At 40.3% G+C, this 23850-nt stretch overlaps 1 protein-coding gene and 1 non-coding gene across 2 annotated transcripts; one reads left to right on the plus strand and one right to left on the minus strand.

The window, feature by feature from the left end:
* Positions 1-5321: 5321 nt before the first annotated feature.
* ccdc3b (coiled-coil domain containing 3b) lies at positions 5322-17428 on the minus strand. Its single transcript, XM_078248157.1, has 3 exons — positions 16603-17428; positions 12675-12849; positions 5322-6925 (listed from the first exon to the last, which is right to left on the minus strand). The coding sequence occupies exons 1-3, from the start codon at positions 16953-16955 to the stop codon at positions 6632-6634; spliced, it is 822 nt and encodes a 273-aa protein (XP_078104283.1). The 5' UTR covers positions 16956-17428; the 3' UTR covers positions 5322-6631.
* A 653-nt stretch (positions 17429-18081) lies between these two features.
* trnar-acg (transfer RNA arginine (anticodon ACG)) lies at positions 18082-18154 on the plus strand. Its single transcript has one exon. It is a non-coding gene; the product is annotated as a tRNA-Arg (tRNA).
* Positions 18155-23850: the final 5696 nt, after the last annotated feature.

Genomic DNA, 23850 nt, shown 5'->3' on the forward strand with positions numbered 1-23850 from the left:
CTTTATGACGTCATAAGGGGAAAGGTTACCTCCCCTTTCTCTGCTTTGCCCGCCCATGAGAAAGAGAGAGACATCATGGCAAAGCATGGCAGTTGGTCAAGGCCACACCCCCATACTCCACCTTGCCCCCCCTCTCTCCTCCTCAATAGCATTTAAAGCTACAGACACAGAAATGGCACGTCCTAAAGGCAGTGACACACCAACCTGATTATCGGCCGTCGGACAGTCTGGCGAGGTCAGTGACTCGAGTCTGTTCAGTGTGTTCCATGCCGTCGTCTGTCCGAAGGGGCCATCAGCCTTCATTTTGGCCGACCTGACTTGTTGCGTCTTGGCAGTCGGACTCCATGACCAATCTGATTGGTGGAGTGCTAACACGGAAATCACGAGCGGGATGAGCGTGACTAAGCCTCTCAAAATCTGATGAAAATCTTTTAAACTGACATTTGTCAATCTAAAATGGAATGGCCTATTTCTCGCTTAAAATGTTTTCAGAAACACGCTTAGTAAAATATGAGATCGTATTCTAAACAAGCCGCCATGACAGTCTGGCTTTGAATTTACGGAGAAACCAGACCCACGTGACGCGTTTGTCCAATCAGCTGCCGGTTTTCATTTTTTGGGCGACAATACAGATTAGCGCTGCCTGCTGTTATGGAGACGTATTACACACTCAAGTCGGCGTCGCTTTGGTGTGTTCTGTGGCACTTTTTGGAAATCGGGGAGCTGACTGATCAGTCCGACTGCCTTTTCTGCCAATGGTCGGCCGCTGGGTTAGTGTGTCAGGGGCTTAAGGAAAAGCTCATTGTGGGACTGGCTCGTAGTGGCTGTAATTTTGCACCAAGGCTGAATTTCAGGAAATAAACTTCAGATACAGTATTAGGGGACCACTAAGGCCTATATAAAAGCATCCAAAAAGCAGCATGTCATAGGACCTTTAAAGGAACACGATGACTTAGACAGAGTAAGACAAGTCAATACATAGCCTTCTCGTGTCCGTGCGTGTTGTAACACTGTCTGACGGTTCCACCGGTAGCTTAGCCTAGCACAGAACCTGCAGGTAACTGGTTCCAACTAGCCTACTGCTCCGAATAAGTGACAAAATAACGCCAACATATTCCTATTTACACGTTGTGATTTGTAGAGTCACAGCGTGTACAAAAAACAACGTAACATGAGACACAGCCATCTTCTAACCATAAACAAACCGGGAACTATATTCTCAGAAAGGTAAAGCAAATCACTCCGCCCAAGTAGCAGAAGTAGCAGAGCTTCGCCTTTCTGAGAATATAGATCCCAGTTTGTTTACGGTTAGAAGATGGCTGTGTCTCATGTTACGTTGTTTTTTGTACACGCTGTGAGTCTACAAATCACAACATGTAAATAGGAACATGTTGGCATTATTTTGTCACTTATTCAGAGCAGTAGGTTAGTTGGAACCAGTTACCTGCAGGTTTTGTGCTAGGCTAAGCTACCGGTGGAACCGTCAGACAGCGTTACAACACGCACGGACACGAGAAGGGTATGTCTTACTCTGGGGGTTACGGTGAATAAGCTAAAGTCCCAAAAAGTTGGCGTGTTCCTTTAAGAGGATGTTGATTGACTTGGAGGCAGCCACATCTGGGTGTAGATGTTTTGCCTGATGTGCTTAGGATTGGGTTGACTTTAAGGGATTTGCTGTTTCAGTTATGTTTTTAGTGTTTTTGTGTATATTGTGTTTGTGTGTATGTGTGGTTGTACTGCTGCCTGTCTTGGCCAGGACACTCTTGAAAATGAGATTTAATCTCAATGAGTCTCTTCCTGATTAAATAAAGGTAAATAAAATAAATAATAAATAAATATAAGCCATCGAGCTTCATCACCACACTGCATGATCCATCATGCTCCACCTCTGTCACACATACTTTTTCTCTTTCAATCAGATGCTCAGACTCTTCTGGTCTTCCAATCAGCTCCACCTCTGAACCTCATCACCATCTGCTTTGACTCAGCTTATGATACTAATGATCAGATCTGTAGCACTGACCAACTCACGTGTATTCACATCTGAGACGCATCTAACACCTCAGTGTTTATCAAACTAGTAAAATCAATTACCAACTGGTGGATTCACAAAACAACAGTCACCCCGCTGTATGGTACTCTTCTCTGGAAACTATGAAAATATGAAATATGAAAATACTTCACATGCAGGCTAGAATTAAACCAAAAAAAACCCTCAAATGTTGAACAATCACTCAGAACCGCTGTAAACATTCAGGTTGGAAAATACAGCAACTATAAACCTAACGTCCCAGAGTCTAACCATCAGATATAAAGAAACCCGCTTGGCAGCGCTAACAACAAACACATGAGGTCAAATTCCTCCTGCTTGTCTTGTGGACTTCGCCAGTAACCCAGACGAAGAAAGTAATAATTACAAGTGAAGGATGGAGGATGAAAGAAAGAAAGAAAGAAAGAAAGAAAGAAAGAAAGAAAGAAAGAAAGAAAGGGGGAGGAGAAGAGGAGGATGAGGGAGGGGAAGAAGTAGGCTGTTCGTGAAGGTAAAAACAGCAGTTTACCTTTATGACAGAAGAATTTAACTAAATGCAAACACACTAAGTACTCCTGAGGTGATTTCCAGCCTGAAATAAAGTGTGTGTCATATTCTTTAGTCAGGAACTGCAGACATGACAAAGTGTTTCCCAGAGTGAAAAAAACACAGTGAAATCGAAATTCTCAAGTCTGAGCCATGGTCTTTTTGTATGCCATTACTGGGCTGTGGAATTGTATCCGGTGTTATGGTCATTATTGTAGCCTTAAAGTCAATTACTGTGCTCACTCTTTTTAGCTCCACAAAATCCTGCATTTCCCTCTCTGGTGTCTCAAGATTGAGATTACAGTTTTTTTGCTGAGGCTAAAAGCACAATATTGTGAGTTCAGTTTGACTGGAACAGCAGCGGTCTCTGAGGGCAAACACACACACACACACACACACACACACATCCGTCATCCTTATTGAAACCGACGTGGACAGGCAACAATGAAAAATGACCTCCTCTTCGCCAGAGTATACGGCTGGTCAAGTGTGAAGAGATGATGGATGAGCGTTTCCACTCAAATCGAATCCACATTCACAGAGGTGCTGGGTAATGTTCACTCAAAACTGAATGACAGAGTTGTGAGGAAGGTGCAAACTGACAGAGATTAAAGGTTTCGCTGACTTGCACTTGGGTGCAACATAATATCAAATTCCCTAGAAAGTTTGATATGAATAGCAGATTCTGGTGTTGTTAATGTCTCCCTTTTCATTCATCACTTTGGTCTAGTCTGTGTTAGATAGATTGCCTTAGGATCTGTACAAACATTTATGATTTTGACCAAAAAAAAGCTATTTAACATTGATAATCGGAAAAAGAAAGAAGCAGAATCATGAACTCTACGCTATGTTAGTATTTAGCTCAAAGCACCACTGTGTTGCCTCAAAGAGCCACTTGCATGGCTGTAGAGTTTAATATAACAGGGTTGACTAATTTAAAACACAAAGAGCTGATGTTCTTTTCTTAAAAGGAAACACCGGCTCTCCATGTGCAGACCCAAGTTATTAGCTCCAGAAATAATGGAGCCAATGGCAGGTCATAGAGCTCAAAGTTAGAAACCTCTTTGGTGGATTTCTTTATGCGGAGCGATGACTGACAGAGTGAAAGAGTTTAGCTGCTTGACAAAAATTGAACAGAAAGGGGGGTAAAAAAGAAACAAACACATACTGTATTAACCAATCAGATGCTCTGGGCTTATCAATACAAAAAAAAGAAAAATTGAAACCAGAGCAGCCAGAGAAAGTAACAGCATTTGAAAACATATAACCAGGCTAGATAAAATAAACCATATCCACAGATAGCAGGTCCTCTGGAAGGGACCACCACTGTGCCGTCGTATTGCCTGACATCTGTTTTGCAGCTTGGCTGTGCACGGTGGTTTATGTTGAGAAAGCAGTGTGTGTATATCATCTTTGGCCCGGGTCCATGGGATTTTGACAGTTGGCTGCAGGCAAGGTAGTCTGATGCAAAGGTTTCACGGGGAGAACAAAGAGCTAACGAGGAGACAATAAAAGGAGCTGTTCTCTGCAACACTTTCTCTCTTTGGGACTAATCTCAGTTTCACCAATTTATTTTTGTATGACAAGGCCAGAATAAATTGCTGAATTTGAGATTAGTCAACTTTGTCCTGGAGATCTGTGTGTGTGTGTGTGCTACCTTTTCACCTTTGGGTATTCAACGTTGGAACTTTATACACTTTGGTTTAGCACCACAAACAAATACTGGGAAGGTGCATCTTCTCAAAGACCTACAGTAACTACTTCTTTGCTAAGGAGGTTCAAATGATGCGTAAGAGGGAAAGCTTGTAAATGTCCGCTTCATGTCCAGCTTTACTGCAGAACAATACTGCGAGAGAGTTCCTGACATATAGTAAAACATATTTGAAATGTGTCCATTTTTTTGTTTCTCCTCTTGCCATGCAAACCCTGCCTCTCGCTCCCTCGGTTCATGCGACGCCACCATATGGAAGAGATTTGGTTCAGCTCTCCTCGAAATTGTGTTGAAAATGTCATCTGCCAAGATGATTTTACATCTCGAATGGTCCTGTGTTCCCTCTAAAAGTGCTCCAGACCAAAAACTGGACAACAGCTTGAGAAATTGATGTTTCTTTAAAACTTTGAAACCAATTCTTTGAAAACCTTTGATTTATTTCCACTAAATCACGCTAAACATGTTGTGCAAGCCAAAAAGCATTTATCACGTCTGACTTGAATATATATCGAAAGCAGGAAGCGTTTCAATTGAGGTTAGAGAACTTTACTTGAGTTTGTTACTTTGTTCTGGTGTTTGGCTAGACACATTTATTTTAAAGTGTGTTGCGGATGAAAAGAGAGACTTTTTTTTTTTTTTTTACTGTTGTTTGCACCTAAACCAGGAAAGTGGTTCAAATTGTTGCTTTAAACTGTAGCTGATTGGACAGGTCTTGAAAAGTCAATGAGGCAAATTAAAGATACAAGCATGAACACCAAGACTACAATCTGCATTTCTAGATTGCAACTACAAAAGCGTTTCATCCCTTTTCTCACGGTAGGGATTGTGGTTAAGCACAGGAAGCTACTTTTCACAATATTGTTTTTTTGTTTGATTTATATGTTGAGTGCTTTGTAGATGTAGTTGTTATGGTGACTCACTCTAATCTGTGGATGTATTACTTTTCATATTAAAATAGTTCATTTCTGTCAAATTCCACCCAAAAAAAGTTAAAAAAGTAACTGTGACAACTAAAAATGACCACATAGGAAGTTTTGTAAAAGTCCATTTATTTATGAAAAAAAAAAAAGCTACAATACATGTGTTACACACATTATGCTATTGGTAAAGCAAACCATATGTTTATAGTTTAGAGGAAGCAAAATCATAATAGAAGCAAATACAGAAATTATAATAAATGCAAAACTTTCATTTCTGACACAGAAAAAGCCAATCCTGTACCACGCCAGGCTCACTGGCTGGATTTAATGAGTGCTCAGCACTCTGTTTTCAAATACAAAAAAATACACTTTTATTCAATACAATGTGTATGAACAGACTTGCATAAAGGAAGGGCTTGGGGGGAAAAGGCACTCTTGGGAAACAATTCACTGAATTTAAAGAATCATACACTTTGGGATAGTTTCTTGGGTATAAATTATGCAAATAAATGAAAAGCAGGCAAAGGTAGAAAAGTATGATGTGACATAATGTTAGGTCTTGCAGCTTTTTAAACTTTGACACAACTGCTTCTCTGTAACTATACGCTCACATACACAGTCAGAGCATTATGAGAAAGACATTGACATGTTCATATCACCTTGTCCAAGTATGGACCATTAAAAGATGGTTGATTTGGAGCATTTTGATGATAGTATTCCTGATGAGGGAGAAACTAATTCTAATATTTATACAATGCATAATGTGTCCAGCACAGAAAGAAACAACATATCCAATTGTCAATGCTTTAACATTGTCCTCACATTGTTCAACAGTGCATCAGTCAGCTCAGAGCTCGGTCCGATGTTTTGAAAATGTTTGTGCTGCCACAGAATTAAACTAAAAAAAACAGTTATTCAGACAGAAATATCATATTGGACTAATAGGGTGAAATAAGAGTTGAGGAGATTTCTTACTCCTGTAAAACTATTTAAATCATTTATCTCAGAGGCAGTTAATCCTTCACTTTAGTTCATCTGGGGACACAAAATAGCTCAAGCCCCCCCACACAATCACACGATCACACACACGCACATGCAAACACACACACACACACACACACACACACACACACACACACACACACACACACACACAGAGTAGTTAGTATACGGATTAGGATGTAAATAGTAGATGTGCTCTCTTTATAGGTGACAGTCTCAATGGCACAATTCAATTTTACCAGGAAATAAAACTGGACAAATAAAATGGCCAAATTTGGTTGTGCAGGTGATGTTTCTTGAAACTTGGTATGTTCCTTTTGAAGTAAGCTTACTACTGTAATTCAGTTGAAGACATGGAGAATGTAATGAAATTACAATTAAAGTATATGGTGTTACTCTAAATTGATCACCACTGTTTGTACTCTAGTTTTTTAACTTCTTGGAGAGGGCCTTTTTTAGTGGCTGGTTCCTCTGGTCCTGGGTAGTGTCCTGATCCGGGTGAGTTTGGGCCGTCTTTGACTCATAGAGCTGTTTGAGGCTAAGGATCTGCTGCTCCTTTGTTGTTTCTCGTTGGGCCTGGCGTAGCAGACGTTTCATGGTCTTCACCTTTTCCCTCAGGTGGTCGTTGGCTTTCTCCAGGGAGCGCACCTTCTGGGAGAGAGTCCAGACCCTCTCCTCTTCCTCAAACAGAGCCTTCTGCACCGCAGAGCACAACAACTGTGAAGATCAAATACATTTGAAATATCAGGAAAAGCGTAAGGAGCATGTGATTAAGTGTACTGCAGGGAAACGTGACTAACTGTGAGCCATTTGAATACTGAACTGTCACATATTGATTAAATACTTTACGTTACTTGCATGAAGAAGGCCAACATCAGCATATATTTTGCAAGATTCCCAACAGATTTTCATCTCCCTCTGCCTTTTGAATGAAATCATATACAGACTTTCATCCCATAACTGCTCATACTAAATACTAGTGTCATATTTAGTATGTTTTGTTTTAACATTTATGACGTAGCAAGTGTTTTTGATACTGGATTTCCTTTGCACATGAGAGAACACTTCTGGCATGCTCTTTGGGCTGACAACCATAGCCAACAGCTAGTAAGTCTTTCAGCATATTTCACTGTTTATGTATGAGTGAGACAAAAAAGTGTGTTTTTTTTGGCTGCTTGTAGCTTAAAAGTAAAGAAAGGGGAAGGCGAAAAAAGTCAAGGAATTCATTAAGTCTTATTTTAGGTTATACCCGATTTATTCAATTCACTTTAAGAGTTGCCATGTACTGTATGATCTTTATTTACCAGCCAATTAAAATAAGCCAAAGACAACAAACATTGTTGCTCTAGGTCTAGGGACCAAGATGTCTCTGAGGGAGGAAAATTGGTTACACAACATGCTCCGCCTGTTTCAGCAATACACCAACTAGAGATGAAACCCAACATGCCTGTGAACCTGCAACAGACGACCTTTTCCTAGGTGAAAGAATTAGCTCCAGCTGCCTCTCACTGCATGCTTGTCTGCCTGAGTGTGGATTTCCTCCATAGATCCTAATGCTTCCACATGGGGCCAGCATGAAACACTGATGTATATTCCCTGCCATCAGATAACAACCGCTGAGGGTTTTGAGGAAATGTTAAAAATGTGCTGCTGGCTGCCGATGGCACTGGTTAGTGCATTACTCTCTGCAATATTATCTGTGGATTTTTTCCATGTGCTCTTACTTATGTCCCATAAGGGATTTAAAAGGGGTATGAAACCTTATAATGCAAAAGATAAAGTTCAGGAGCAGAACAATCAAGTTATGTAGAGCTGGGGCAGTGGTGGACTCAGGCTGTCTGAGGGGCACGTGCAAAAAAATGAAACAGGAACAGCTGCATGTAGTGGGCCACCAGTGTGCAGAAAGTTTTTTTTAGCATGTAGGGCAGCCTATATAGCACTGCATCCTGTTTTCTCAATTTTAAGGCCACCCTAGAGGGCACTTCATCATGTTGTTATCAGTTGTTATCATGTCTACCCGGTCATCGCGATCCAGCTAGAATCACAGGATCACATATCACACGAAAGTCCATCTTTTCAGGCTTCAAGTAATGTATTTGTGTCTGAACTTCCAGCTTACCAAACCAATCAGCGTCTGGTGAGGAGCTACTGGCAGCTACGGGCGTGGTTTAGGTGAGTGTGATGGCCGCGACGGTTCGTTTAAAACAACAATGGCCAACGTGATAGACAGAACACATACACACAGCTCATGTTGTCAGTTCATGTTGCCACTTGTGCATGTGAACCACCAATGTTCGCACACACATGCATGCACGCACACACAGAAACACACACCCACACACACACAAACAGACACACACACACACACACACACATCGCTTGCCACTGCGATCTCGCACAATACTGGACCAATTTCAAAGATTTTTGGTCACTTCAGTCTATTAGACCCAAATGCATGGGGAAATGGAGTCCAGGTTGAAAAAAACAGTAATTACCCTTTAACAGGACAGAATAATATACGAGGATATAAGCTTAATTAAAGCAGTGTAGACTACTGCCCTTACAGGAAAGCAGTCTTTCTTACATTAGTTTGGATATATTGTTTCATAAGCATTAATCAATCATCAGGGCAGGTTAAGTATGGGCCAGAGCATATATGAGATATGACATGACGATTTTCCAACAAGGGTTTTGTAGATAAATGGTTAGTCAGTGGTTATTAAGTCTCTCAATAATGGAAGGCACATTGAACTTATTTATCATATAAAGTGCAGCAGTGAGTATTTGAATTACCTCCGTTCGTAAACTTAGGATTTAAAGTTTTAAAAGAATCTAAATGCTTATGAATAGACACAGTCGCATATCCATGAATCATATCTCCATAATGCTTCCTACAACTCATGGGGAAGCATTTTTTAGTTTTTTTGTACAAAAAGTAAAGCTTCTGTCACAGTTTAGCAACAAGATCTTCTATGCGTTATTTGTAAATTTGCCATCATGTCAGATGCTAAGATTATTGATATGAATATTAAAGAGTGTGAAAGGAGAAATGCATCTATACCTCTGTATCCAAAAAACAACATACATTTTGTTTTATTTGCACTACTAATCTAATGTCATTAAGAAAAAAAATAGAATTGTTATTTCTTAATGGCTGAATCAGAAATCAGGTATATTGTAAAATCATACCACTGGCATAGAGACAATTTGTCAATCAAACACAGCAAAGTATGGTTCAAGTTTCCAAAACACTGATTCCTACATTTCCCACAATGCAACTTTGTTACATAGCATACATTTCGTTAGAGCCCCCCAGAGCCTTTCAAACTCAAGATCCCCAGTCTTTGACAGGCCCCAAAATAGATCCATGGGGCACACCCTTGGTACCCAGCAGGATTGTATCCACTCTGATGTCATCCAAACCTAACTGTAACGTGGACAAAACAAATGGATTTATATTCTAAGCTAGACCGAATCCTTCTCTGTGTGTTATTTTCCATCTCAGAGGAGGCATGCTTGACATCTGAGAAAAAGCAGACAAATTTTAGTTGGACCACGTTAACTGAAGCTGAAATCTTCCTTTGTATCCAGCCATCAAGTCAGGGCAGTGTTTGCAGCCCTTCAAAGCGAATATTTCTGCATTAGTGTTGGGACCATAAAACTGTGGGAAACTGCTTAAAATAATGTTTTTATTGCTGATACTGTTTGGTGTTACTGTAAATCTGAAAATGACATCATGCCATCTGATTAACTTTGACATTGGATTATGTGATGTCATGATCTGTTCTGATGTGATTTTAAGTTAGTTGTCCAAACAATAGTTGCGCAGTACCAGTAAAAACAAAGTCTGTTTTTATTTTGTTAGGAGGAAATCTAATCATGAGAATGATTATGATGCAGCATTTATATCTAAATGTTGCTCTGTAATTACACTCACAGGCTTGACCCAAAAGTTTGCTGTTAATGGAAATACAAACCACATTTTCATTCTCTTTTATCCATGCTGGATTTGTGCTTTTATGAGTAGTCAGCAAATGATTGGAAACAGAAGAAGACTGACCTAAATCAGTTGGATTAGGCCAAATGTTTAGAGTCATTAAAGGGGATAAAGCAATGGTGATTGACTGTAAACCATTTATATACTGACATATAGGTTCTGGGACAAGATTCAGGAAACCTACAGTGTCAGGGAGAACCAGGTGTTAGCGTTTGCCAAATGTGTTTAGGTTAATGAGCTTTCATCAATTAGTGGAGCTGAAGCATATTGATTCAGATCACTTTGTCATAAGCATTAGAAAGAGTAGCGACCTTTAGATACTCTCACACACTCATCAATCTGATCCATTAAAGCGTAACTCTCGCCAAAATGCAACCTAGGGTGTTTTTGTGAATGTACCTGAGTCAAACTTTCGTTTAAAAGCATAATTAGGACGGAAACGCCACTTTTAAGATTTACCGTATTCTCGTTTTCGGTCAAATGGCCTTTTGAATGGGAGTGCTAGGGGCACTACAATGATAGCATCAAAATCACTATTTTTAAAACACTAAGAAGGCTCGACACAACATGAAACTTTGCTCGAAGTATCACCAGGGGCTCTACACATGAACTTGAGCATTGAGAACATTGTTTGTGTATACAGAGTTTACTAAAAAGAAAGGTTTTGAACGACTTACTTTAGCTGTTGGTGTTTTCTCTACCATCTCGCCAGTCAAAAAGTGTTGATCGCCGAATGCAATGTAACAGGGAGGAGAGTAAAGATGGAAAGCTCCTAAAGCTTAGGTCCATATAAATGCACGGATAATTTGTTGTTTTGTCGTTAGTGAAAAACAATATTGACCTTGTAGTTGAAAAAGGACCCTCATATAAGAATGACATTTCCTCCTATGGAGTCCGTTCATTCGCATTCGGAGATCGACACTTTTTGACTGGCGAGATGGTAGCGACCGGAAACAACAACTGCTAAAGTAAGTCATTCAAAACCTTTCTATTTAGTAAACTCTGTGTACACAATATTCTCAATGCTGGAGTTCATGTGTAGAGCCCCTGGTGATACTTCGAGCAAAGTTTCATGTTGTGTCGAGCCTTCTTAGTGTTTTAAAAATAGTGATTTTGATGCTATCATTGTAGTGCCCCTAGCACTCCCATTCAAACAGCCATTTGACTGAAAACGAGAATACGGTAAATCTTAAAAGTGGCGTTTCCGTCCTAATTATGGTTTTAAATGAAAGTTTGAATCAGGTACATTCACAAAAACACCCTAGGTTGCATTTTGGCAAGAGTTACGCTTTAACTTTTATGATGTATCCACTTTTCCTGGTTTTACTTTAGTTAGTGGTTTTCTACATTTCCATAAATTACTTTCAGCATCCCCCAGAGGATGGACATGACATTGTTGCATGCAACATACAAAGGCAGTTGGTTTTTCAAAAAAAAAAGTGGTTTGTCTTTACTCAATATTCTTACACTTAGCTTACCTTTCTTAATGCTTCCTTACTAAGTGCAGATAAAAAATATAAGTGGCCCCAGCTGTGTCGGTTAGCGTTACATTGCACAGCTAGAAATGAGTCAAAAGTCGAAAGTTATTGGTTTCATTTGAAGCAGGACATTTTACATCCAAGCACAGTAATGATGTTAACACATAAATCAAATGATACACAGGCAATTTTGTGATATCCCTGAAGTTGTGGTCTTAACCGGTCTTGAAATAAAATCCAGAGTCCTCTTTATCCAAGACCAAGACAAGGCTGAGTAAAAATATGGTTGATTCAGAGACACGACCGAGACCTTCAAAAAGTGTCTTGACCAAACGACCAAGACCGGTTTTGAGTACTACAACACTGCTTGTGGTTACACTTGTGTGCTAGTCTACACATGTAGACAAATACAAATTGTTGAACATCTGCATAAACTAGCACTTGGTATTTGATTCTGAGGGACTGACACACAAACCTGACTTTTGTGTTTTTTGAGCCATCAAAGACCATTGCAGTTGCACTGGACATGTCACCACATGATGTCACTTCTACATTAGAGCTGTTGTCTTTGGGCATAAGAAAATACTCCATTAAACAACAAAATGTTTTGCCAAAAAGCTGGCAAAACAATGTTTCTTAAAGAAGATTTTTCCTTTAAACATAGTGAGTTATTTGTGTAGCCGTAGCCCAAAACTCAGGAAATGTGTGTTTGGTTTCCCATGCATTAAGAACATATCTCACTTGCCAGTTTCTTCGTTGTATTCCTTTGAAAACAACAGGATGTAATATTGAATAATTTTATGTGTGCACCACAGTTTGGGCTATTGTGGTTCAATCCACTCTTTTTCCTAAACCATTTGTGTAGCCATTGTAAATAGCCTACACAACAACATAATCAACTTATCATTTACTGAGTGTGAGAAAGGCACTTCAAAAGAGGCAAACAACACTAGGAACCATGGAATGGTGGTAGTTCTGATCGACTACATACCCGGCTGTCCTCCTGAGCCTCCCACTCCGGGGCGTAGCTGTGAACCTGGGTACCAGACGTGCAGTTGGCAAATTGGAAAAGGCTGGCAAACATGCGGTGGTTATCTGCAGTGTCGGGGAAGATGGGGTCCTGGAAGTTCACTCCATGAGGGATAATGTTGTAGTTCTCATCCATCCTGCATGGCAGAAAAGGAAACAGTTGTATTGATACACAAAAAATGAACGTATAATTGTGCATGTGTATTTCCTATTCATCCTATAAATAGTAAAAACACAAAAACATCTCTGCATAGTTGTTTGCAGAGCCTGGTCTTATGCAAATTCAAGCACTATGTGGATGAGTCAAGCCAGCAAACTACAAGCCAAATGGATTCACTGTGCATATTTCATATCTTGTGTGAGATTGTGTGAGGGAAGGAAGTCTTGAAGCAGCGTGTTCCCATACATCTGGATTCCATCTTGTAACCCTCCAGGGACATCAAAAGTTTGGTTGTCCCTATCAGAGACTGTGTGTGTGTGTGTGTGTGTGTGTGTGTGTGTGTGTGTGTGTGTGTGTGTGTGTGTGTGGGGGGGGGGTTGAAAGAGAAAGCTGATGTTTTGCTTCAACAGAAAAGGTCAAAGGTAAGGTGTAAGCACAGTGACCAGGAGGTCAGAAGGAATTGTGGATCCAAAGAACACAAAAATAAACTGAGCACAACAATAGTGACATAAAACCCATTTGTATAATGTATTGTGAAAATGTAATACATTTTTTGGTATATGTTACACTGCAGCACAAATGCACTTCAACATATTAAAACCGTTGGCCAGGTTGGTTCAGTGGGTTCAGCAGGCGCACATATACTGAGAAGTTTATGCCTCGACTCAGCGGTCCAGGGTTTGAATCTGACCTGTGACACTTTCCTGCATGACTATGATCTCCGCTAGCCCCTTTCTCACCTAGCTGTCCTGTCAAAAATTAAAGGCATCATTTCTTTACATTCTTAATGGCTCAAGCAGAACAGTCAATCTGTTTTATTTAGAGGTCCTGAGGGACATCCTTGGTTCTCCATGCTAGGCTCTGATTTGTCCTGTCCTGGGAGATTATACTCATGATGGATTGGAAAGACTATTTTGGTCTGAGATAAGTGTTGTTCTTCTATAACAGGAAATAGACATCCACTGGAGACTGCGATGAGAACTTTTTAGTTTTGGCTTGCTCATACATTTGTCTGGGACTCAGTGTTGCAGAGCTGCCACAACAACACTCCTTTGAAACTCTATACAGGTCTGTTTTAGGTTTATGACAGGGAGTCTAACATTCGCGAGAATGCCATGGAGCTCATTATTTTTCAATTTTCATGAAAGTTGACATTTACTCTGAATAGTGATACATCTATACGGTTTAATACGGTTTAAGGTTTAATACCAGTAGCTTAATAAAAAATTGAAGGAAAAGTTCCGACAGTTTGGGAAATCTTATTTGATTTTCTGAATATGAAGCAAAAACCAGCAGACCGTTAGCTTATCATAAAGACTGGAAACAGGGTAAACAGCTAGCCTGGCTCATCCCAAAGGTAACAAAAAACACCTAGCAGCACCTATAAAGCTCACTAATTAGCATATTGTATCATGTTTGTTTAATCCGTTCAAAACCGTAGGTGCAAAAACGATGTTGGACATTATTTATTACCCATCTGAACTATGTTTCCCATAGATCGACATAATAATAATAATAATAATAATAATAATAATAATAATAATAATAATAATAATAATCATTTATACTTTATTAATCCTGCAAGGGAAATTACAATGTTTTGACTCTGTTGTTAGAACACACATTATACACAGGCCTGAAATACACACACATGCTCAGTACCTATACATGCACCAATGGAGAGATGTCAGAGTGAGGGGGCTGCAGCTGTCGATGGGTAGGCGCACCGTTGGGGGTTCGGTGCCTTGCTCAAGAGCACCTTGGCAGTGCCCAGGAGGTGAACTGGCACCTCTCCAGCTACCAGTCCACCACCGTACTTTGGTCCATATGGTGGACTGGTAGCTGGAGAGTGCTTTGTGGGCTAAAGTATGCTGCAAAGGAAAATGTGCATGAGCGTTCTTGGGGAGTTGATCCCTCCATTATATCCCTGGGAAACACTGACAAAAAAACCACTGCTTTGGTTTACTGGAGCAATCATTGCTTCTTAATTATCATCAGGTCTGCATTTAAACGTAACTCTGTTGTGACTTTAGCTTCAGGGAGTTTCCGATGGTGGTCGCCAGGCTTATTATGGGGATAAGGTCCGGATGTTTTCGCCATCACAACATGGGGCAGCAACATCATCCCTGGAGATGTAATGAACTAAAACCAATGAAATCATCTTAAAAGTCTTTTAGCCGTCATCAGACATACACAATCACACAATGTGAGTGTGATTCTGTGCATATGATGTGTAACATATGCTATACAGAATACTATAGTAGTTGGCCCTGCTGCAGACCCTCATGTGGGACAGCCAAACTTTATACTTCAGGAATGCTTTTCAGTACCCCCTCTGAATATCTAACTCTTCATCTATGAGACAAAACATATCGGTAAGGCCTGTCAGCACACGTTCCCTTGATCGAGCAGCACACTTGTGTGTTTCAGCAAGACAAAAGGTGGTCCTATACCGACCAGGTTTACCTTCAAGCTGTTGTGAAATGTCTGGCTCTGTAATTACACTGGCTGGAATGCAACAGACGTTTCCTGAGTAACAGTGTTGTTTCTGTCTAACACAGACATTTAAGAATGAACCTGCCTCGTACTTTTTTGAAATCTGAGTGGAATGTTTGGCAGGTTATTAAATATATTATTAACCTGAAATCAATATGGTACCACATGGACAGATGCTGATTAAAAGAGAATATGTGTGGATAGTGCCAATCCTCTGTTTTTGACTGCTGAATGTTTCCTTATTGGCCAACGATTGATTGAATCCTCCGAGAGTCTTTACTTCTTTTTGTAAGAGCTCTGTGCACAGGTCTGAAGACTTTCTGGTTTTCATTGTAGAGACAGGCCATGAGGAGGTGAGGTTAAATCCATGCATTTTAAACTTTTTCATACTTAGAAAATACATTACTGAGAAATGTACTGGAGGACTAGCGTTTAATTCAGTGTCATTCCCCCTCTGGCTCCTCCTATTTTATTGCATCCTTTCAACTGTTACTGTCACTATTGAATAACGGCAACAATGCCAGAACATTTTTTGCAATGTAATTTCTTAGAAGAAATGAGAAATATGATTGGATGCATAAGTTGAATCAACTATACTAACTGGATATCTCAAGTTTTCCGGAGAGACTTTACATCACATGCATAAGATGACTTACCCCATTGTTTCACACATTTATAGAGATTGAAATATAGTAGGCTATGCAGTTTTCTTTCACAATCGGTTATTATCAAATCAATAACGTTTTGCCATTCATGGATGCAAAATGAATAAAAAGGAGGCGGTCCTGTCATCTTTTCTGGCTGAGTTTGAGTTTATAAACTGTCTTCCCAAAACTTGACAAAGCTGATGCCTGCTTTTTAAGCATCCAAAGACATTTATGCAACATTTTTCAAGCTTTATCTTTAAGCTCAAACAGAAAATCTGGAAAAGCAAAGACACACAATTAAAAAAAGAGGGTTCAAGTGGGTAATGCATGTCCTCTCTGAGCAATATATAGGGTAAGAGTACTTATAGGAGGGCATACATCTATGAGATAAAGTGTGCCCTAACTGAACAGGTTTATTTGTTTGGAAATGAATCATAAAAAAAATTATTTTATGTACTGTAGGCCTAACTCTATTGATGCATAAAGTCTCTCTACTCATTGTACAATAAAACTAAATGCATCTGTGACAATAAATCTTTTTCATGACTGATTCGATCAATAGGCTATGGGATATCCTGTCTTCTCACCTTAGAAAGAAGTAGTAGTTGTTGTTTTTGGTGACACTGTAGGAGAAGCAGGTGAAGTAGCCCAGGCCGGTGACATTGAATCTGGAGCCGGCGGGGACCTCCAGCATGCTGCCCCACGCCTGGTCGCACAGCAGCTCAATCTCGGCGGAGAAAAGCAGCTCGGTGTCGGACGGCAGGTCGTTATACACATTGTAAGACTCCTTGTGCAGTGCCAAAACCTTGGCAAAGACTATGATCTCCGCTAGCTCGGCACGGCACGCTTCTGTCTGCGGTCTCCAGTCGCGGGGCAGCTGACATCCCCAGCTCCTATCAGGACCCGCCGCTGCCAGAATAAACACCCAAATAATCCACATGATCCGACAGAGATGAGACGACTGTGGGTCAGTGAGGCGCACCGACCCGCACGATGCTGCTGATGGATGAAATCACGAAAAAAAAACTGCAGGGCTTTCACTCCATGCACTTAGCCTACTTCCAAAAAAGCTGCCTCAACAGATATTTACAGTGAGTAAATAACGTTTTACACAACGAAATAGTACCGGACCGATGATTACTTCTCTGTGGCCCTTGCTTCCTCCTCCAGCCACAATACCTGCGATCAGTGGATCAACCCGTCCACACCAGCATCCCCTGCAAAGAATGTGCCTCTGACCTTTGAAATGAGACCAGGAGGTGTGCAAGTGTGTGCATTCAGGCCTGTGTGTGAATTTTCCAAAGTAAAATGATAATTTTATATAAAATAGGCTAATAAATACAATTAATAATAGGCTACAACAAATCGTCCAGCTCCAATGTTGTGAGATAAGGTGGCAATTAATGCAACAAAGAAACGTCGTAAAAGTATCTACAGCCAATAGTGAAAGACTAAGTTTGGAATAGGTCAGTGACGCCCTCTTGTGACAACATGAACACATGCATGCTCAGTGGAGTTGACTTTAGAGATCTTTTCCACACTTAGGCACACTCCAGGGTCTATAATGAAAATGTAAATGCGCAGGCCGGCTGTCCCATTATGTTGAGCTGGTGCTCAGGTATGGTAAGTTGATATGTTTATCAGCTGACTCCGATAAAAACCAGACAGACGAGAAAGTTGAATCCTGTGTGAACCTCAGAACACAAGCCCCTGACACAGGGAATACAAAACATTTTCTATTTCTCTCACTCTATTGAACTCTCATAGTGTGTATACTTTGTTAGAGAGGTCACAAGCTTAGGAGGGACATATGTGTGTCATTATATATCATTCTAGTGTTTCGCTGAGAGGCAGAACTGAAATCTGCATTCTGTACAACAGGATCCTGAGAGTCAAGACTCAGGAAGATCAATACTGGCGCACCTTATCCGTCCACTTTCTCATCTTCATTTCTTACCAATCAAACCCAAAGCTCCCTTCCATTATTTGCCAATCAAAAGAGATCTCATAGCCATTTCTTACCAATAACAAAAGTGATTCTTCCCGGTACTTTATAGCATTCTGTAGGGCCAGTGGCGCAATGGATAACGCGTCTGACTACGGATCAGAAGATTCTAGGTTCGACTCCTGGCTGGCTCGACTTTTCAACATTTAACCTATAGCTATGCCCACTGCTACTTACATTATGTAACGTAAAACATAATAAACCGTCATCATACCACTGAATTGCGATTGTAACACAATAATACAGTAGGCCACATCACATAGGACCTATTTCCTATTAATATAGGCCTATTGGGAGGGATGTCACACTAGTTCTTCAGCAACTGCGGCTTCTGTCTGGAATCTGCAGAAAGTGTCCTTCTAGCTAGGTCAAGACTGAGCGAATAATGTACATTAGTTCTTTGCAGGGCCACGGCCGGCTGTGTGTCGAGCAACGGTCAGCTAATGACAGCTCGAATAACTCTCTAGAAATGGCCAATGAGGGGGCTCGTTACCACCAGAAAACAGCCACGAGCAGCCAATGACAGCTCGAGTGTCTCCCTAGAAAAGGAGCCAATGAGGAGGCGCGTTTCCCTCTGGAAAGTTTTAGGCAAGTTTCGTTTCTGGAAGATAGGAATATTTCGACTTTGTTGGTAAGTTTGTTTACGTTTTTTTTTTTACTGTATTGTAAGTGTCATGTTAGCTTAGTGCATAAACAAGACATAAATAGACACTGTTTATAACCTGCAGGTTAAGTTCAAAGTTACCGAAGGATCCCCTCCACCACTTGAAAACGATTGATCACTCACAGACTGACCTCTGCTTCATTCATAAAGCCTAGCATTGATGATAAATCACTGCTAGGACACACCTCCACGGAAATACACTTGTAGGCCTACACTTACTTGTGTCTAAAAAATCTCATTTGAATTAAACTGTTTTGCATCTACTTGCATATAGTTTGATGTGTTTGTTTTATGTTTTTGTGATTTTCAGGTGAGCTCGTTGGGGTGGAGTAGCCTATTTGTATCACCAGACTGGCCGTGCACTGGAGGACTACAAACGCACACTGGCTGCGTTAGAGACAGAGGAGGTGTCTGTGGCCGAGGATGAGGGCTATGTTGAGCCTAAGGTAGAGGACTTTACTGTCCCCATCCTGGAACCTCCCCCACTCGCTGGTCCCACTGCCACGGCTGCTGACGGCCTTGACTCGGCGCCGTCTCTGCTGATGTAGCGCCTGCCGCGCAACCCACCAGCCGGTCCCCTGCGTCTGCCGTGCCATCCCCTGGCTGGTCCCCAGCACCTACCACGCCACTCACAATAGATAACGCGTTTGACTACCGATCAGAAGATACTAGGTTCGACTCCTGGCTGGCTCGGCTTTAACATTTTAACAATTAGGCTAAGTAACGTATAATATTCTAGCCTGGGAACCAGACGAAGAGGAAAAAGAGACAAAAAGGAGAAAACTAAATTCTGTGGCACCTCTGTTTCAGTCTTTAATCACTATAATATAATTTCTTTTTAATTAAAAAAAAGTTATTTTTGTGCATTGTTAGAGCAGGATGACATGTCCACAGGATCACAAGTTCGAATCTCAACACCGGCAAGGTTGAGTTTTACAATATGCAGAATAAAAGTGTTTGTGTTTCCCATTTAAACTTAAATTCATTCAAGCTGTTGACTTATAACTAATGCACATAGTCTAGATTACGTATTTGACTATCATATATTCTTTGTATCTCCAATAGGTATGTATTTTACTGCATTATATTTAAAAATATTTTAACGTTTTTGCCAAGTGTTCCTTAAAAAAAATTATGTTTTTGCTGTCAGGGTGGTGTCTATAACTTGCAGTATTGATATTAGAATTTGTCTGCTCTAATTTAATACAAAGTTAACTTAGGCTGTAGGAAAACTGATAGGGAAAATACAAACTTGTATTTACAATGGAAACAAAAATAATAGAAACAACGCAGAACACGTATAACAATTGAACAGTCTATAACATTTACGCTTTATGATAAAACACATATGCAACGTGCAATAACATAACTATGTACAGAAATAAAAGAGTCAAGGTTCCCTACCTCTGGTTTGAGGGTGGTGGGAGTGTTGGGAGGTAGGAATAAACAATCATTTGTTTGTTTTTCTTTTAATTTCCTCTAACCACTGCTCCTTGGGAGCAGCCTCTACAGAGGGGCAGTAAACAATGCCCCTGTATTGGCTGTGTTCCGTCTCAGCTATCCTGAACTGCCAGCTTTTTTTTTACATGCGTTAGCCTATGCAGTAGGCTACATGTCGGGTCAGCTTACAGTCAGGTGCAGGTTTCTTTTACTGTCTATGGCAGGTACAGGAGCAGGAACTAGAACAAGAATAGGAACAGGAACAGGAGGGACAGAGGACATGCTGACACCCAGGACCTGTGGAGCAAACAATGCACGGTCCTGGGAAGTCATTGGGCCTAGCATCACCAGCTGAGGGGCCGTGGGTGGAGCAGCCACCTGAGAAGCTGGGGGGGACCGAGGGTGGGGCAGGTAGAAGCTGACGCTGGGGTCGCTGCTTCACAGCCGGCGGTGTTCCAGCCGGCTGTATGATCAACCGGCTGTAGCAAGATGGGGGGGAGAGGAGCATATTAGCAGGGAAAGACCGTGGCGTCAAGTCTGGAGCCCCGGATGTGCAGCAGTCACACCAGTGGCCGAGTCTGAGGCCAAAGCCTGTGCTGCAGCCGGAGACTGAGTGGCAGCCGGCAGGCTGCTAAAAGCTAGGGTTAAAGCTTTTCTCTGGCAGATAACTCGCATTTGCGATTTGGTCTGGCGATGTCAGGCTATAACATCATGGAATGTATCATCATGGAATGTGGGTTAATTAAAATAAAAAGTTACATGGCAGTTGAAAATCAGTCAAAAAAGAAAAGTTTGGCTGTGTAGGGTTAGGAACCAGTGGTGTACACTGACATCAAATTTTGCATTTATTGTGTTTCTATTTATTTATTAGGAAAACATTCTCATATTAAGATAATATACTAAAAAAAATACTCAAATAACTTGACTCTATGCTGAACAGGAATTAGACGTTACTCATGAAGGTTTGAATACTTTAGTAAATGTGGTGTGTGTACACACAAACACACACACACACACACACACACACACACACATATATATATATATATATATATATATATATATATATATATATATATATATATATATATATATATACACACCTCTAGGTGGCAGCAACATCAAGCATTTACAAGTTTTGCTTCGTTTCACTTAACTGGACGATCACATAGAAGGCATGATTTGCAGACCATTCAACACAAGTACAGGCACTGAATACATTTTTCACACGAGGATATTCTGATAATTATTTCATTGTTTAAAGCTCCATTACTAATAACTCTGAAATTATCCACTGTACTTGAATACAACTGTGGTAGTTACATTTTGTCTGACGCCCTGTCAGTGAGTCATAGTGAATCATAACACATCATGCAAGAAAGTTACTCACCACAGCAAATAAAAATGCTGAACATTTTAAATACATCTTTAAAATTTTAAACTCTTTCCAAACCAAAATCTATTCTGAGGACTTTGCACTCTTCAAACACACAACACACACACACACACACACACACACACACACACTTTTCTCATCACTCTCACAATGCCTTCAAAACACACTACAGATATTATGTGCGTTCTCCACACATTCACACATTTGTTCGCTTCCCACTGCTGACTTGTAATACAGTACAAATCCACCCAATGTCTGTTGTTCCCATGGAAGTGAACCTGGGAAGGTGGTGGGGGTAGGGATTTCTCAGGTGACAAACGCAAAGTGCCAGGAGCTGCAAGTGTGTGAGAGATGAAGAGTCTGCATGAGGCGATGGCTGCAACACTGCTGACTATGATGCTCATGATCCCCTACATCTGCCAGGGAGGTGAGATGTTTTTTTTTATTACACAGCATGACTGAAAGCTCATGAGAAAATGCAACCTCTCGGCTATTATCTGATGGGAAATTATTGCATCTGTGTGTCACCTGTTTATGCGATAGCGCTGCTGAGAAAATCGACAGCGACGGACTTCCTACAAAAAATAAGAGAGAAGCGTGAGTCCGAGTGTTTTCCTGGAGGCTGCAGCTCAGAGGTCAGTGAGGCTGGAGAACTGATGGAAGCAGAAGATGTAGGATATGTAAGTTTTCCGTTATTTGGTCTGTCTTTTACCTTTGATGCCAATAGAGAGTTCTGTATAACAAACATTTACCTGAAAATAGATTTTTACATATGTTTTCTTGTTTGTTCTTATGTAAATCCTTCATCCAGCAGCTGAGGATGCATAGCTGTCACTCTGATAAACCAGGGTTTAGTCATTGTTATTTTCCAGGTTAAAAACCTGGAATTGCTACATAATAGATATTATCTTATATTATTTTTGGGACAAGTGGAAAGTAGTGAATTTGAAATTTCTTTAGGTTTGGGAGGAACACAGTCATGTTTATAAATTATATCTCATGTAATGTAACTCATTACATACTTTGTACAAAACCATAATCACAGTGAAGTTTAAATACAGTCCTATTCTAGCTCTCACTAACATACTTTTTATTCTTTCTATTAATTTATCTCAATGTTACCTTTCAAACTTACTCAGGTCAAGCTTTTTACTAAAACACAGTAAAAAACAATACATTTCAAAGCACAATTTGATTATTTTAGAAGTATTCAGACTGAAAATCTTTAGAATTACTCTCTGCAAGTTCTAATTTTTCAAAACAAGTAGACTTCAGTAACTATAGACAATGTCAACAGGAAGGTTTCAATTACAGTAAAAGGGGGCCATCACTCTGTTTGGGTAGCTGAGTCTCTGCACAGAGGGAGATTCTAGCCACATTAAATGAATAAAGATCATGTCCAGAACTTTGACTCAAGGGTTTAGAAGCACTCCTCTGTTCGACAGGGATAAGGTGTAACTCAATCATGCAAATCACTCAGGCGTTTACCATTACTGTGTTCCTACATACCAGGCTTGCAATGAGAAGACAGAGTGAAGACAGGCCATTAACATCAACGTTGTTACTTAGTGCACCTGCTGCAAATATCAAGTGACCAGCATAAAAGCCAGTAGAGAGGTGGAATGTGATCGAGGAGGATTTCTGTCATGTTGCAGGACATTTATGTTGTTCCTTTATTTCACATAAAGTCATGCCATAAACCAATTTAGTTTTTTAAGCGAGATCTCGTGGATATTATCAGCAATCACAGCTTGGTATTGTTGTGTATTATGTAGCCTACTTTGTTTAAAAAAATAAAAAAAATAAAACAACTTCTTTATAGGAGGAGAGTTCCAGCCTGCTGTATAATGGAGGTGCTGCTCACAAAGAAATAAACCATGTAAGATGTAGTTTGGCTTTGAATCTAAACTTTTTTTTTTGTAAGTCATATTACAAAAAGATGTTTATGAATAAAGCCATTACAACAACTATGCCTTAAAAACACTTTTGTCTTGTAGCAGAGCCCTGGAGGGGAAGCCGTAGTGGATGAAGGATCTGGGATGTAGCCAAGAGGGAGAGCACAAGACGACATGTTGTTGTTGGGTCGAGGGAAGCTCGGCTTTCCCAAAAGCATCCTGGTACCAAGGGAAACTATGGTTGATTGTATATCAGTGAAAAACATTACAATTACCAATACACTATCAATGTAAAATATAAAGTACTAATATTAACCTTTGAACAAAGGAATTATTCAATTAAGATGATTTGTTTCAAGGATTAACTTGCATGCTTATTTTCTTTTTGTTTAAGTTATAATATTAAAAACTGTGATAAAGATTGTTTTATACGTT

The sequence above is a fragment of the Sander vitreus genome, chromosome 4 (assembly GCF_031162955.1).
Source record: "Sander vitreus isolate 19-12246 chromosome 4, sanVit1, whole genome shotgun sequence".
Lineage (NCBI taxonomy): Eukaryota > Metazoa > Chordata > Actinopteri > Perciformes > Percidae > Sander > Sander vitreus.

Excerpts from the sequence above, each read along its gene's own strand:
- ccdc3b (XM_078248157.1), bottom strand. The coding sequence starts at position 16,955 with ATGTGGATTATTTGGGTGTTTATTCTGGCAGCGGCGGGTCCTGATAGG. Across the intron at positions 12,850-16,602 it reads AACTACTACTTCTTTCTAAG|GATGGATGAGAACTACAACA; the intron begins GTGAGAAGACAG and ends TCTGCCATGCAG. Across the intron at positions 6,926-12,674 it reads AGGCTCAGGAGGACAGCCGG|TTGTTGTGCTCTGCGGTGCA; the intron begins GTATGTAGTCGA and ends TGATCTTCACAG.